Genomic DNA, 18,129 nt, shown 5'->3' with positions numbered 1-18,129 from the left:
GGGGGGTGAAAAGGTGTGGAGGGAGAAAGATGTGAAAAAATAGTAATGGAGGAAAAAGAGAAAGATAGATAGACAGAGATTGAGATAGAGGGATAGAAGTTTTCATATAAACAGGTTACGCACACTTTTTATTCCCTTTTTTTTTTTATTATTATTATTCCCTGTAAACGCCGGCTAGTTCTGCTAGTAAATGAATGTTAAAAAAAAAAAAAAAAAAAAAAAAAAAAAACGCCAGATATATACAGCTAGTCAAATTTAAAATGATGTTTTGGAATATGAGGCTAGTTAAAAAATATTACACTGTCATTGTAAAGCTTCGACACATGTTTGACCTTCCGAGGTCATTGTCAGTCAAAACGAGGCTGAAGAAAAATGGCGAACTCTATTCGTGCATGTGCTTTATTATCTCGTTGTACCAAAATGAGACAAATCTCTACCTGTGTCCGAAATGCGAGAACTCTTGCTATGTACACGAGGAGTGTAAGGCCACAGCCCATAGGTAAGATTGTGCTTTTACCTGGCAAAAATCAAAGAAATAATAATCGACACAACAATGTTATTGGATTTACCGTTCTTAAAATGGGGGATCAGTACATGCTCAACGTTGGAAACTGATCGCTTTTTTTTATTTCAATATAATTTGCTGCTTAATTTGTTTTGTTTTAAGGAAATTGTTTTATATCTGTTTCTGGGGTAAAATAAATAAGTATTATGGTTTTATGTGTTGACATCTGGCATTAACAAGTTTATTTTGCTTATTGTTTTTTTTATTTAGTTTTCGGACGTCTTTCTAGAAACTTTACTCTTGGTTAACTTTTTAATTTAATTCTTATTTTATGGTTTTAATTCGATTCCTGTTGATTCTATTTTAGTTTCAATATTACATGTGTTCGTTGTTTTTCCTGTTTTCGTTTAGAATTCTTACTTTTTTCAAATATATATATATATATATATATATATATATATATATATATATATGATTCTCGAAATCTCAACAACCGGCAACACGTGGAGTTTAATGACTTTCATTATGAATGAAAGTCACGAAGCCAACAGTTATACACACATCTGATGATACTTATGCAGAGAATATACCGCGCTTCTGGGTGCTTATGCACTTATTGTACCGCGTTATTTTTATTTTTTTTTTTTGCAGTAGTATTTTCAAGTTTTACGATATCCTTTTTTTTAATTAAAATTATAAAACACCCTCCCCATGTTAAGAATGGCTTTATAAATAATAACGTTATTTCAGCACGGTACAATAAGTGCGTATTTATCCCGTGCTGAAACAATAACGTTGTTTATAAACCCATTAAGGGTTTTTTGTAACTATTTTGTGCTTTCACCTAACAATTTGATAAACAAAACTTGAAAATACTATATGAAAATATAGCCCAGAGCCCCAGTATCTTCCCTTCAGCATAAGTACCTATCCTGATATCGTTATGTTCGCGATGTATTCTAGAAGAATCGTTTTCTTTTTTAATTGATAGCAAAAGGAGGAGCATTGTTAATACAGACAACGAAACAAAAAGTGGTATATCTAAAGCAAGATAAATTACTCTTCTACCTAGTTGGATAGTGTTTTCACTTATTTTAAAGCTTTTATTTAGTTCGAGAAAAACAAGTAGTGTTGAGTGTTGTTACTTGAGAACGAGGGATGGACACGCGACACGAGTGTCATATCTTTAGACTGTGGATAATCATTCAAAATTAGAAAAATAAACAAAATATAAGCAGGAACCAACCCAATAAAATTTATAACATGGACAGGAAGAAGAAGACTGTTAACTATTGTATCACTTCCCCGCAGTTATAGTACCTATTTACTATGCCTCCCCACGGGACAGAGTTAGACACCAGGGTCGTTTTTTAACGTGGAGAAAAGGTACAAAAATAAAAATTGTCTCAGTCGTGAAGGATTTCTCCTCCACCGAAAGAGAACAAGAAAATGAAGTGCAACATCTGAACAGATACTACACTTTGAGATATTAAATCCTTTATTCATGTTAAAAATACATTGAAAATGAACAAAAAACTTAGGCACATGGCCAGATACTACACTTTGATCTTGTCCAAAAAGTGAAAAGCTGAAACACGTAAAAAGCTCGCCACCTTTTATTATAAACAAGTAAAGAATGAAACTAAGGGCGGTAATTCAACAAATTCATGATACCCCCCCTCCTCTTTCTTTATTTTCTTACTAAAAACACAATAGCAGTTGATGAATTTTCGTAATTTTTGGACATTTTCAACATGACAAGTAGGTACTATTATTTTGGCCTCAAACCACATAGTTAAAAAAAAAAATCGATCTATCGACTTTATCTTAAGCACCGGGAACGCATAAGGAAATAAAAATTTTGCGGAGATTCAGAAGTATAGGAAAACTCACCGGTATCAGCTGAAAAACCTAGCCTTGTTATGAAAATGTTCTGATTACCAAACCGGACTTCTTGTTTTTAGTTTTAAATAAATATGTAAAATATATATTTTTAAAAATAATAATAATATTTATTTTAAACTAAAACAGAAAATCCGGGTTGGTAATCGGAACATTTTTACATCTAGGCGAGGTTTTCACCTGACACCGATGCCGTCGCACTTAGTCATTTATGCGTAACGAGTTATGTGCCCTTAGATTCGTTTATAAAAATAGTTTTCAGTTTGCCGTTTCCTGTCTACGATGAAACTGAAACTTTGACTTTAAATAATTTGGGTGACTCAAATAGGATTTAACAAAAAAAAAAATCCGGGTTTGTATTACTGTACACATAGATTCGAAAAAGTTGTCAAAAAACAAATATATAACAAATAAATGTTATCAAAGTCAAGATAAGTTACTTTTCTACCTAACTGGATATAATTTTCGTGTTTTTATTCAATGTAACATGTTTATTCAGCTCGAAAAACATACAGTGTTTACCGATGTATTGGAAAATTCAAGATGGCGTCCGACTCTCTCTTAAACACGGTAAGTTCGGGAAAAGGTGTTATAAATAATAAACGACAAAATACTGTTAGAAATTCGCTCAATATATATTACCGTGACATAGGTTGACATATATTCGGTGTTTTTTTAATAGCATTTTGTCTAGTTTATTATTTATAACACCTTTTCTCGAACTTACCGTGTTTAAGAGAGAGTCGGCCGCCATTTTCAATTGTCCAATACATCGGTAAACACTGCATGTATTTCGAGCTGAATAAATATGTTACATTGAATAAAAACACAAAAAATATATCCAGTTTGGTAGAAAAGTAACTTATCTTGCCTTTGATAACATTTATTTGTTATATATTTGTTTTTTGACAACTTTTTCGAATCTGTGTACAGTAATACAAACCCAAAATTCCGGTACTAGTGCACTTATTGATCCGTGCTGAAATAACGTTATTATTTAAAAAGCCATTCTTAACATGGGGAGGGGAGAGTGTTTTGTACCTGTTCTATACTTTAACCTTACAACTGAATAAAAAAAAAAACTTTAATTAAATTTGGAAATACGATTTTAAAAAAATAGTGTAGATGCATTAGCACCAAAATTCCTAAGTTTTATTTTAAAAATAAAATCAATGTGTATGTATACCAATCAATGTCTTAAATTTTACAATAAAACATAATTGCAAAGTTATGAAAATAGTTTGCTGTTTGTTTGTTTTTTGTTTATTTTCGGCATATCAACCTTGGGGTGTACTTAATGTCGTCAAAGAAGATTTAATTTAAATCTAAATAAAGTGTTTGTTTAGACAGAGTCGACAGATCGATTTTGAAATACGTGATTTTAAACCAAAACGGCACTCCTTGGGCGTTGAGTTCCATGGCGACCAGCAAAAAAAAAAATTAACGGGTAAATGTTTACTTTAATTACAACAGAACACAGACCAATAAAATTTGGTTTCGTAGAAGTTTTCGAGGTCGCTGACAACGAATCTGATATTCAAACACGTCGCAAATTTACCGTTTGCATGGTATTAATCCCTGAACCATCGCACTATTTTGTGCCAACTCATCGCCATCGTTTATGCTATTCTTACCTGATGCGTTCGCGCATGGCGCGCGTAGTAAGGTGACTTGTCACATCGTGGAAGAATTTTTTAGCAGACATTTAAAATAACAAAGTTTTCAAAAACAAAATGTGGTTCATTTTTCTGTGTTACGTAGTTTTTGATGCTTTTTTAATTGATCTAAAAAATTTAGTTTTCACGAGCGGTCTACGAAAGCATTTTTATTTTTGGAGGGGGGTTCAATTATAAAACTCGTACAATATTTAACAGGTGCTTCTGCAGTTTAATTTACTGCTTTTCCGTAAGTAACGCGCCGACATGCACTGAGCAGAAGAAGTGTTTAATTTTTCACAAAAATTCTGTTTACATTGGGGGGTAGGACGATGGAGTTCTTCTGCTCGGTGTATGTCGGCGCGTTACTTACGGAAAAACGGTAAATTAAACTGCAGAAGCACCTGTTAAATATTGTACGAGTTTTATAATTGAACCCCCACCTTCCAAAAAAATAAATAAAATAAAAAAACGAAAAATAAAAATGCTTTTGTAGACAGCTCGTGAAAACTTATTTTTTTAGACCAATTAAAAAAGCATCAAAAACTACGTAACACAGAAAAATGAACCACATTTTGTTTTGAAAACTTTCTTGTTATTTTAAATGTCTGCTAAAAAATTCTTCCACGATGTGACAAGTCACCTTACTACGCGCGTCCATGCGCGAACGCATCATGTAAGAATAACATAAACGATGGCAATGTTGGCACAAAATAAATAGTGCGATGGTTCGGGGGTTAATACCATGCAAACGGTAAATTTGCGACGGGTTTGAATATCAGATTCGTTGTCAGCGACCTCGAAAACCTACAAAAAAAACAAATTTTATTGGTCGGTGTGCTGTTGCAGTTAAAGTAAACATTTACTCATTAAATTTTTTGCTGGTCGCCATGGAACTCAACGCCTAAGGAGTACCACCAACACTTATGTCGAAAATAGTAATATATCCAAAAATCACGGGACTTCATGTAGAACAACTGCTATTGTGTTTTTAGTAAAAAAGGTCATTATCGGCTAAAGCAAAACGTCGCTATAACAGTAGTGAAAAAGGGATATAATTATGTCCCTTGTATTCGTAATCTTCAATCAAGTGTTTTTTCAATCAATTGTTGTTTTTGCTTAAAACAATGTATTTAAAAAAATCGATCTGTCGACTCTTTCTAAATTAGCACCAACATTGTTTTACTTTTATTGATACTTGTTTAATTTAATCAAGACATTAAAAGATAAAAATATTGAATATATATATATATATATATATATATATATATATATATTTTTTTATTGGTTCACAACGTTTCGGCCAACTTCCTCTGGCCTTCGTCAGGTGGATACCGCGACGGATGGGAACTTCGAATCTCCTAACTGCATTCTCAGCCATCACTGCCATCCGTAGTTGTTGTCGTCTCACCACATTTGTTGTGAACCAATAAAAAGATTAAAAAAAACAAACAACAACAACAACTAATAAAAGATGAGACTAATAGTCCGAAATAAAAATAAAATTAACATAAAATGCTCATCTCAAAATAAAAATTCCAATTAAGGAATAATCGATATATATACCAATCGGTACGGACCCGACTATGGAAGATCAGATAATAAATGTGGATTTATAAGATCAAAGAATCCAACCTTGATCGCCCTTCGGGGCCCGTGGCGCAGTTGATAGAGACGTTGAATCTCTACGGTTCCAGATGAACATTGTCTGAAGATAGCGGTTTCAATCCCACCCAAAGCGTGCCAGAGGTAATTGGTCAAAAATGTGGTGAGACGACAACAACTACGGATGGCAGTGATGGCTGAGAATGCAGTTAGGAGATTCGAAGTTCCCATCCGTCGCGGTATCCACCTGACGAAGGCCAGAGGAAGTTGGCCGAAACGTTGTGAACCAATAAAAAGATTAAAAAAAACAAACAACAACAACAATATATATATATATATATTGTACGTACTCGTATGGAATAAAATCTTCATACAAAAACAATCGCTTAATTTGATCAAGTAGTTTTTTTTACAGAGGGAAACCCTACTTTTAATATGATCGTGTCGCAGCCATCTTGCTTATTTCGTGAATGAAAAGAAGTGCCTTTAAACGAAAAAGTCATTAATAAAGGACAAAATGAAAAAAGGATTTAAAAAAAAAAGGACAAAGAAACTCTGTAAAATAAGTAGGGAAAAAACTGCAAGGGCAAGACTGCTTATTATTCTAGGTATTTTTCTTCTTTTTTTTTTTTTTTGACAAACTTTAAGCTGTCGTTTGAGTTATCTCCCCTGGCGCCCCCTTCTAATCCGCGAAGTAAACAAGATGGCCGCGACTGGGTCGATCTCATTAAATTTTGATTTTCCTCTGTAAAAAACAAACTACTGGATCAAATTAAGTGATTTTTTGTACAAAAATTTAATTCCATAATGAGTACGTACAGTATAATTTTTTTTTTTTTTCGATATTTTCATTGTCTTGATTAAACTAAACAAGTACCCTTTTATTTCATTATGAATAAAAATAATGATGTAATCCAACGTTTAGCTTTCTTTATAATAGACGTTAATTGTTACGATCTTCACGATATTTTTTCTAGTTTTAATTATTCAACATATTTTTAAAAAGTTTTCAATGTTATATTTAAATATAATTAATTTAGCTGGGAATTGATTCCTTTTAATCCTAAATAGTTTACATATTTCTTTTCTTTTTTTTAAGTCATGTCGTTGTCGGTGGTAACCAGTGTGCAGTCTCAAAAATATAAAACATTTTGACCCTCTCCCTTCAGTTAAAATTTTACAAAAATTCAGGAAATCAACCGATTTTAATGAAATTTTCAGTATTTAATTAATGATTATAAAATATAATAAACACATTATTACTTTTTTAATCTTAGTGAAAATGTATTATTTTGTGTAAATAAAAAACACCTTTACTCTAAAGTTATATTTTTAAGTACTAAAAAAAAATAAGCTTGTATTTGTTTTAGAACAAAAAAAAGGCATTGTAAATGTTAACAATTAAAAAATTTTGAATATATCTTTTATATTACAAAAAAAATTGTAACGTTTGTGTTAATGAAATCGATATATATCATCTAACTTGAATAAAATTTAATTTCTTGAACTAACAATATTATCATCAAAATAAGCATTATTTATTCAATATTTTCACCCCAAAAATAATTTAATTGCAAAAAAATATTTTATGTGATTTTAATGATGAAAGTTTCGGAAATTTTAAAACATAATATTCAAATATTCATCTTGTGCATATGAACTTGTAAACATCAGTATAAAATTTATTTATTGCGGACTATTATCCTCATCTTTTCTTAGTTGTTGTTTCACGATGTTTCGGCCAACTATTCATCTGGCCTTCGTCAGGTAGTAACCGTGACGGGATAGGAACTCCGAATCTCCTAACTGCGTTCTCAGCAACTACTGCTATCCATAGTTGTTGTCGTCTCACCACGTTTTTGGCCAAGTAAGCCTCTGGCCAGCTTTGGGTAGGATTGAAACCGCTATCTTCAGACAATTCTCACCTGGAACTGTAGAGATTCAACGTCTCTATCCACTGCCCCACGGGCTCCAAAGGGCGATCAAGGTTGAATTTTTTGGTCTTATAAATCCATGTTTATTCATTATCTGATCTTCCATTGTCGGGTCCATACTGAATGGTATATATATATTATTTCAATTGGAATTCATTATTGAGATGAGTTTTATTTATTAATTGCGGACTATTATCCTCATCTTTTCTTTCAATCCTACCCAAAGCCATCCAGAGGCTTACTTAGCCAAAAACGTGGTAAGACGACAACAACTATAGATGCCAGTAATTGCTGAGAACGCAGTGAGGAAATTCGGAGTTCTTATCCCGTCACGGTTACCACCTGATGAAGGCCAGAAGAATAGTTGGCCGAAACGTTGTGAAACAACAACTAATAAAGATGAGAATAATAGTCCGCAATAAATAAATGAATAAATAATACTCATCTCAATAATGAATTTCAATTAAATAATATATATCAGTATGAAAATTTTTACAATCTGTGGTTGCTCTGGTTCTCTCCAAACTCTTTGACAAATGCCTGACTGAATCTTGCTTTTCCGACTATTGGAAAATTGCTTCTGTCATACCAGTTTTCAAATAACTCTGGTGAGGGAACTGAGCCACTAAATTATCACCCCCCCCCCCTCTCTGTTAGCCTCCTTTCTCTCTTCACCAAAATCTTTGAGTCCTTAATCAATAAAGTCCTAGTTCGCAACCTCATAGACAATAAACTTCTTTCTGACCGACAGTATACATTTAGGCAATCTCGTTCTATTGCAGATATCCTAACTGTAATCTATGAGCATATATACCACTCATTGGATAAGGCTAGGTCAGTAGCCTTAGACAGGGTTTGGCACGATGGTCTTTTAACCAAAATGAAATCATATGGTATTACTGGACGTATACTTATCTAAGAAGGATTTAATTATGTTAAGAGAAAAATCCAGGTTGTCCTTGATGGTCGTACATCTAAACAACATAATATAAATGTGGGTGTTCCACAAGGGTCAATCCGCAGACATTTATTCTTCCTGATATTCATAAATGACCTCCTTGATAAAATTGTCTCTGAGATGAGTATATTTGCTGATGACATTATGCTCTATAACAGACTCAAGGGGAAAACGAATGAATACATATCTAAGGAAATGTTTAAAACTTTAGATGAAGACCTCCAGTCTGTAGTGGAATGGGGCCATAACTGGTTGGTAACGTTCAATGTCGCCAAAACTAAGCTTATTTATTTTCTTTAATAATTAGAAGAAACCTTCTCAACCACTGATTACCATGGTTAATGATACACTGCCTGAAATACTTCCTCAAGCTCCTAGGCTTAACATTCACAAACAAAATAAATAATAGAAAAAATAAATTGAGGTCATTGCCAAGGCTGCTGCAAAGAAAGTGGGCTCTCTCTACCATGTTAGAAGATGACTCACACCTGAAAGTATCCTGTATCTCTACAAAGCCACTATTCGTCCATGCATGGAGTATTGTCACATCTGGTCTGGTGCATCTGTCACTAGTCGGTCAGTCTTAGGTAGGTAAGAGTCATCTTAGTTTATTTTTAATCAGTTCATATGTGTGTCACATTGACAGCTTCGAATGCTGTAGGTTCTAGCTGATGGCACCCAAATACTTTGTTTTTACTTTTAAAATCACGACTATAATAATATATACGAAATCTGGACAAATTAAAATATATTTAAGCATATTTTGTGCCCCGAGCAAAACTGCCCCCTCCCCTGTTAGTCAATGATAACTGATAACTGGCTACTGCAATAATGCAAAATGATTTGTATTGATTATCAAAAGCAGTGAAGAGTTTTGAAATTGTAGAACACTCATTAATAATGACTTGTATGAAAATTAACGAAAAAAAACAAAAACTTTTTTTTTTAATTTTATGTCTAGATCTTTGATCTCTACTTATATATAAAAGACACTTTGTGTGTGTGTGTGTGTGTGTGTGTGTGTGTGTGTGTGTGTGTGTGTGTTGAGGTCCCCTATGAACTCCGAAATGGCTGCGCCAATTTTTTTTTAAATTTCATACAAATGTACTTGATGTGTCTGGAGTTGTTCATAGATAGATTATAGGAATGCCTCTGATAAGTACCAAAAATCTATAATAAAAAAAAAAAATTGATTAAAGGAAAAGTCTAAATTTAACCAAATTTAACACCATGTATAACCTAACATCACCATTTGCATTCGAAAAGTTTTATCACCACACAAGCAGAAAGGTCCAGCATATAAAATCAACAGTAGGTTCTTTGATAAGACAGATGCATTTGAAATGAATATTTCTGTTTAGAGCACAATTGGAGCATGATATTTTACTTTAGCATTTTAAACTTTAATTCAAGCCAATACATAAAAAGTTTTATAAAATCAACAGTAGGTGCGGATGAAGTATAGAATAAGGAGCCTAGCAGACTTCATTAATAAAAGGACAGATTTCACAACCAAGAGTGCGTTTTTTATATATTTACACAACTTTAATTAATCTTTGGATTGATGATTTTATTAAAAAAATAAATAATAATCTGTCCTTAGTGAAGTCGGCTGGGGTCATATTCTACATTTCATCCATAGATTCTCTACAGTGCAATGTAGACTACAATGTATTGTGAACTAATTCAATGTGGGGAGGTATGTGAAGATTGTTCCTGATACACCGTGATGGGTTCCCAACTAGAGCAGGCAATCAATCAATTTGATTGAAAATTGGGCAATTTCACCGATTTCAGTGACAATAAAAAATATGGGAGTGTGAAACATTTGGTGATCTGCATTCAATTCCGTGCAATATTGGGTCACCTTGTTAATATAAATTAGAGGGTGTCTATTTTATATTTTTTGTTCAAAGGTTTCCCTTTGACGTTTATCAAAAATAAAAAATTTTCAAAGATGAAGTGAAGTGTAATGTTTTGAGATAAATAAAAAAAAAAATGTTAAAGTTACCTTAACACTTGATCTTTTCTTTTTCAAAAATTTGCCAAATACTGTGTCCATCTAAAGAAAGGAATCTATACAATTTCATAGTGGACCTTTGAATGAGCTCTCGGCTACAAGCAAATACAAAATAGCGATATATTCAAAATGTCAGATTTGAGTATTTCCTATTGTATGCTAACATTTTTATATCTTCTAATACAATTAAGCAGTATATCATTAAAAAAAACTATTAATACTGATTAATATTCACATAAGAATCATGGCCATTAAGTCCGCAGCATATATACTATTTGCAGTGAAATACTGATCAATTCTGTTAAAAATAAACTTTGGTTTTTATGCTTTTTGATATACCTATACAAAAAAAACATTAAGATTTCACATTTTTGACAAGTCATATTTGCAACATCTTTTTGACTTCAGATATATTCAATTTGTATTATGAACTATACAAATTTAAAAAAAAAAAAAAAAGCATTATTTGGTGCATTTAAAAAGAAGAAATTTCCCCCAAAACGGCCACAAGTGTAGAAAAGTTTTTTTTTCATCAAGACAGTGCACCATGTTAGAATGAGAGCGAAACTACATGAAGTACACTTTAAATTGCTTTTGCACAAATACTATGTTCCATATCTGGGCCCCACCAACTACTGGTTTTTTGCATATCTCAAAAGTATGCTCCAGGAAAGAGACTTTGCTTCAGTGAAAGAATGATATCAGTAAATTATGGTGCATTTTGAAACCAACGAGAAGGATATCGAATTCGTAGAAAACCATTGGAATTAGTGTATCACCCTAAAAAGAGATTATGATAATGAATAAAGTTGGTGTAAAAGTCAGGGTCTTGTTAATTCTGCTCAAGACTTATTGAATGACTAGCGGGGGCATCTAGTTTTGCCCAGTTGTACAATATGCTTAAATATGTGATGGTCTTCTTCAGTTCAGTTTGGGAGTTGTTTTGAATTCCTTCAACAAAAGGGACCAATATTTGGCATTAAGGAACACACTTGGTCCATCTTTGATCTTGTTGGATAGAAAGCTGCAACGAAAATTCTACCACAAACAAGAGGACTCAGGTTTCTTTTTGGCAACCTTTATTCTAGAATGTTATTACCATCTTGGAAAGGTAGAACACTGATACAGTCCTGTTTACACATTAATTATCGATCTTACCCTTGCTGGGTGCCATCCCGTCTGTCAACCATTTCTCTTGGTCGCCTGTTACAAACTGACTACTAACTAACTTTTTAAGGTGTCCTAAACTTGTCACGTCATGTATCTACGTAACCCTAAACTCGTTACGTCATGTATCTACGTAACCCTAAACTCGTTACGTCATGTATCTACGTAACCCTAAACTCGTTACGTCATGTATCTACGTAACCCTAAACTCGTTACGTCATGTATCTACGTAACCCTAAACTCGTTACGTCATGTATCTACGTAACCCTAAACTCGTTACGTCATGTATCTACGTAACCCTAAACTCGTTACGTCATGTATCTACGTAACCCTAAACTCGTTACGTCATATATCTACGTAACCAAAAACTCGTCACGTCATATATCTACGTAACTAAAAACGAAAGAGGAAAAGAATGTGAAAAAAAAAAGTGACATCTTTGCCAAACAGGAAGTGATGAATGTTTAAATTAAGGTTAGTCAATCAAAAAGAGGGAATGACTTTTGAAAATATTGGTGCAAAAAGCGGCCCTGTAGAAATGTGCCCAGTTGAGGGGAAAGGAATTAATAATTTTTAGCCAATTTTTTTTATATTTGTCATCCGAAGGGTAAAGCTTCGAAACGATACTGATCTCATGAAAATCCGTTGCCTCTGTCAAAAGTTTTAGGCAGACATACAAACATACATACATACATACATTTAAACGGACAGGTGAGATTTATATTATAGACTAGCGAGGGATACCCGGCGTTGCCCAGGTGTTTGGAGGTGTGTGTGGAAACTCCGGGGGGGGGGGGGGTAAAAAGAATGTTTTAATAGGTAAGTATGAGGATCGAACCCGAACCGTTGAGGCAAAGTTGTAAATTAAAGTGTGAAAAAAAAAGTGCGACGTTAACGATTGCCCCACCGCGAGATGCTAATGGAAACACGTTTGAATTTATTTAATTACTTGGATTTGGCAGGTGCCCGTTTTAATGAGTTAATGAGGTCATGTTTGACTGCGGGATAGTATTTCATTTACTGCGGGAACGCTTTTTTTTATTTTTATTTTCCCAAGATGTTATAGGAAAAAGACTAACCCACATGCGGCGAGCGACAAATGTTGAATATTTATCTTCCCGAAATCGAGCAAATTAAATAGACAGGCGAGCTTCGTTGTTAACTGTGAGATATTACGATTTATATGTGATATAAAAAGTTTTTAAAAGTTGTGAACCGACCAACCGCTTCTCTGAAAGAAGCCTTTTGTAGACACACAGAAAAAGCGAACACACATACAAACATACATACATTTTCCCTTTTATATTTATAGATTAAACTTGTAAGATATCTATTTCAGTATCATCTGCATTTTCTTTTATTGAAAATTCTCTGAATGCTTTTTTTTTATGATCGTTATTCTTTGTAACAAAATCTGTGGAATAATCCAAATCATTTTTTCTTTTTTTTTTTTTTTTTTTGTTGGTGTTGTTTCTTATTCCATTTTCACCCCAAACAAGGCATAGTGCCACTTTTATGTAAGGGGGCTACTATCGGGGACATAAGTTGCAGGGGTACTATGTAGAGAGATGAGCAGCAAGATGTCTGTTCACATTACGCTTGAACTTCTGCATGTCAGTACAGTTGGGAACGTAGTATCTCAGAAGGGAGTTCCAAAGTCTAGCAGTTCTGGGGAAGAAACTATTGGAGTAAAAGGCTTTCTTACATTTAGCGATCTCTATTCTGTAGGGGTGGGATTTTGCTGCTTTAGAATCAGGTATGTGTGTGTGTGTGTGTGTGTGTGTTACAGAAGCTTTTTTTTTCTTTTTTTTTATAATTTTTACATTTTCTTTATAATTGAGCACTTTGCTGGGGTTCTTTCCCATGAACATTACACAGGTACATATATATTTCTTTTTCTTTGATAAGGGTAAGTGAAGCACTCGCCCAGAGATGGTGCCGTGATAAAAACACTGGTTTCATTGGGTTTGCATTAGGAAGAATATCCAGCCTATACAAGTGTTGTTTCAATTAAGGAAATGACTTCCAAAGAAGTCTGGCCAGAGATAAGTTTGGAAGGCAATTTCTAAAAGTCATCCAATGCATGCCAACATGTGTCTGTAATAAAGATAAGAATGTTTATATTGAATTAATTTGTAATTTTTTACTTATTGTTAATTTTTTGTTGTTGTTAAACTAATTAATATATGATTAACATGTTATAGAAGAATCATTTATCTATCAGGTTGACAAAGTTCTTGCAGTTTTTAACTTTCAAATTCAGATGACCATATCTTGGCTTAAACAAAAATTAATTAATCGAAATAAGCACCATCAGAATCAACACACTTTTGCCAACGCAAAACGAGGATATTTAAGTAACCTAAAAATCTTGCGTTCTGGTGGCAATAAAGTCGCTAAAAGCGTTTTTGATATTGCTTAGATTTTTAAAGTATTTCTCATGCAGAAAGTTGATGCATCAAAAAGTGGTAGTCAGTAGGTGAGCGGTTTGGAGAGTATGGCCGATAAGGCAGTTTCATGACCCAATTCATTCAACTTCTGGAGGGTCGGTTTAGCAACATGCGGTCAGGCATTGTCGTGGAGAATTGGATCTTTTTGTTGACTAATGCTGGATGTTGTTGTCGAAGTTCCTGATGCATTTCATCTATTTGTTGATAGTACTTCTCTGCCATAAAGGTTTCGCCTGCATTCAAAAAAAAACTAATGGATGAGACCGGTCACAGATTACCAAACAATCAACTATGATCTTCTTTTGGTGCAACTCTGGCTTCAGAAAGTGTTGTGGAGCTTTGTCAGCATCTAATCACTGAGCTAAGCATTGCCAGTTGTAGTAAAGAACCCACTTTTCATTGCAAGTCACAACCTGGTCGAGAAATGGATCGTTCTTGTGTAAAAGAAGGGAAGATGAAACTTCATATTGTCATTCAGTTCGTTATGCACCTATTAATTTCTTTTTGTCTTTCCAATTTCTCTCAATTGGTTGGAAATCGTTGTATACATTGTTTAATTCAGAATTGGCTTCAACTAAGGCTCTCAACATTCAATAACTGACTACTACACTCATCATCTTCAAGACTCTTGTTGCTGCCATGAAACTTCTTAAACTACCATTGTGCTGTGCATTCACTAGTGGTGCCTGGGCTAAACGCTTCATTGCTATCGTGAGCTGTTTCAGCAGCTTTTCGGCCTAGCTTGAATTGAAAATAAGGAAATTGGGCAAATTGGGGGGGGGGGTCCATCTTGTATTCAACGTTCTGAAAAGAATACATAATTGTTTTAAAACGATTGTAATTTAAATGATTAGATAGAACGAGAAATACTCTTTAAAATGATATATGAAGTAAAGGAATTATAACGAAAGCTTATTTGAAATCAAAATTAAAAATTCCGCAAGAATCTTGTCACTCTAATCTATATATCCAAACGGGATCTGATCGCTCTTGGCATCGATGTGAATGTGTGGGAGGAGCTAGCCGAAGGTAGACCAGCATGAAGGCGTGCCTTGAGTAAGGGTGGCGAAGGACTTGAGAACCTTTGGTTCGAGAGGCTGGCGCAAAGAAGACAAAACTAGTGACTATGTTTACTGTTGCTTGCATTAATCTTTCGTAGATTGCTTGCCATTACTTACTCTAATCTATATATATATATATATATATATATATATATATCTTCTATATATATAAAAGCCAAACGTCTGTGTGTATGTATGTATGTATGTTTGTTTGTAACGCTAAAACTTTTGAAAGACGGAACCAAACTTGACAAATTTGGTATCATATCGAAGCCCCATCACCCGGATGACAAATATCGAAATTTCACGTCAAACGGACCACTAGAAGTTGGTCAACTGATCAGTTATCTTCGAGGGGGGCCCCCAAAAAACCTGTCATTATCTATATATATAGAAGACAAATTTTTGTTTGTAACGCTAAAACTTGAGATGAAAGATTCCTCTCCCCTAAGAATAAAACATATGTTCAATATCTGCTTTTGTTTTTTCATTGTTTATACGGTCCCGAGCAACGCCGGGTAGCCCTGCTAGTATATATATATAAGGCAAAGAGTGTGTGTGTGTGTCTGTATGTATGTTTTGCAAAAACTTTCTACACACGCGACAGATCCTCGCGAGATTGGTATTGTTTTCAAGCTTGATCCTTCGGACAATAAATTTTGAAAAATTGACCGAAGACATTCATTCCTTCACCCTCAACTGGGTAGTTTTGTACAAGGAGGGGGGGGGGTCACTTTTTTCGCCGACATTTTAGCAAGTCATCGTCACCGTTGGATTGACTACGTTTAATTTCAACATTCTTGACTTCCAGTTGCGCAATGGAGACATCGGCAAAGACGTAACTTTTTTTTTTTTTTTTTTTTCCTTTTTCGCGTTCCGGGTTCGAGCCTGCCTGCCTATTACCACATTTTAAAATTTTTTTAACGCCTTTTTACTCAAACTGCTTACTGTTGTTTTGATGCCCCCCCCCCCCCCGTCGCTACTATCACATTTTTTTATTCCCCCCTCTCCCTGGTACCTTACTACACCTCTACACAACTGGTCAATGCCAGGTATCCCCGCTAGTATTATATAAAGGGCAGTTATGAGTCTTTATCCATCTAATGTTCAGAATCTTCATTAGAGACATTCACAAAACTGACATATTTTTTGTCAGTATTTCTTCAAACAGAATGTGGACACTTTTTTTTTTTTTTTTTTTTTTTTTTTTAATTTTCATTCTTTTGGAAGTCAACAGGAACAAAATAGTTGGAGTGTAGAGCTTCTTTTTTTTTTTCTTCCTCAAAAAAATTTAACTCTGGTATGAAACGATATATGTGATAGAGACTATGTGTGTGAAAAATGTTACATTACAGTTCTGATTTTTTTTGAGATGATGGATTAAATTTTTGTATTGTTATTGATAACTGTTCTCATCTTGTGTTATCTGCACAAAGTTTCGGTTGATGTAACCTCTGACCTTCGTTAAGTGTAAAAGGCTTCATAATTTGGCAGGAAAAAAGGGGGCGTAGCTCTGCACTCTAAGATTTCAAATTTTTGGATCTAGTTGGAAGTAAGGTTCCACTAATTATAAAGATAATTTAATTATCAAGGAACCCTAAGGGTATAATTTCTAACTTATTATGATTAAATTTTTAATTAAATCCGTCAACCAATTGTAAGTTATTAGAAAAATAATATTTATGAAACTAAGAGGTTGCTGTTTACCAGTTTTTTAACCAGATGCAGTTTTTTTAAAAATTTTTTTGATGTTTTTATGACTGATAGGAGATAAAAAGGGGGGGGGGAATGTTGCATATTTTTTAATTCCTCTATTTAGATTTAAATTCCACCTGACAACCATGCTACTAACAAATCTATATATCTATAAAAGTGAACGTGTCTGTCTGTCTGTCTGTGTACATTTCCCTACGCAATAACTTTGTCAACGATTTGACCTTTGAGAACTCTACCAAACTCCTCCGTCAATTTTGGGTATAAACAATTGAAATTTTAGATATAGGTTCCTTGGACATGGATTTAACTTAATAACTTGATTTGAGCCCAAAACAAATGTTAAGGGGTCATAATAGGGGTCAAAGTTAAAAAAAAAAAAATTGACCTCTGCAGTCTCTACCAAATTACTCAGACAATTTCTGGTCTAAACATTTGAAATTTTACATAAAGGGTATTCAGAGATAGGGCAAGCTTTTAAATCGGTTTGGGTCGAAAATTTGAGCTATCAATATATAAATGTATGTATGTATGTATGTTTGCCTAAAACTTTCGACAGAGGCAATGGATTTTCACAAGATCAGTAGCGTTTGAAGTTCGACCCTTCAGACGAAAACTACCGAAAAATTGGCTAAAAACATTACTTTCTTCACCCTCAACTAGGCACTTTTCTACAGAGAGGGGTCACTTTTTTCGCCGATATTGTCAAAAGTCATCCTCTCTTTTCGATTGTCTAGCCTTAATTAAAACCTATGTCACTTCCGGTTTGAGGTCACTCGAGGATAAGGGTTAATGAGTGTACAGTAGTCAATGGGAAAATATCGTAATTATTAGTAGTGGAAGTTTGGTAAATTGGGTTACTTAAGCAGACGGCTCATCAAGAACTTGTTTACGTTGGACTTGAAGACAACCATATTGCAGTCAGCTTGAAAGCAGGGAAGTGGAACAGTTTTACAAGCGTGCAGTTCTAAGAAAGAAGCTTTGTTCATGGAATCTACGTTTAGGTGTAGGCATAGATAAAGAATAAGGGAAATTATTGATAGCAGTTTCAGCTAGACGAGTGTTTTTCGTGAAAGTTTGGGGAGAGGGGACCATAGATTGGAGTTCAAGTGCTCGTCTGAGCTCCAGTCCATGGTCCCCTCTTGCCAAACTTTCATGA

The 18,129-nt window shown here is 34.1% G+C and overlaps 1 protein-coding gene across 1 annotated transcript in view; it reads left to right on the top strand.

Annotated features, from left to right (window-relative positions):
- Positions 1–338: 338 nt before the first annotated feature.
- LOC145254560 (heat shock protein 75 kDa, mitochondrial-like) overlaps positions 339–18,129 on the top strand; it is a 421,952-nt gene continuing 404,161 nt past the window's right edge. The window contains exon 1 of the mRNA XM_080113123.1: positions 339–499. Coding sequence (XP_079969249.1) covers positions 373–499 — 127 coding nt within the window. The 5' untranslated portion in view covers positions 339–372. The remainder of the gene's footprint in view (positions 500–18,129) is intronic.

Source organism: Euprymna scolopes, chromosome 3 (assembly GCF_053919585.1).
Source record: "Euprymna scolopes isolate OS-2025 chromosome 3, ASM5391958v1, whole genome shotgun sequence".
In the NCBI taxonomy this organism is placed as follows: domain Eukaryota; kingdom Metazoa; phylum Mollusca; class Cephalopoda; order Sepiida; family Sepiolidae; genus Euprymna; species Euprymna scolopes.
The sequence above is the reverse complement of the archived record's forward strand: the minus strand, read 5'-3'. Positions and strand labels throughout refer to the sequence as shown.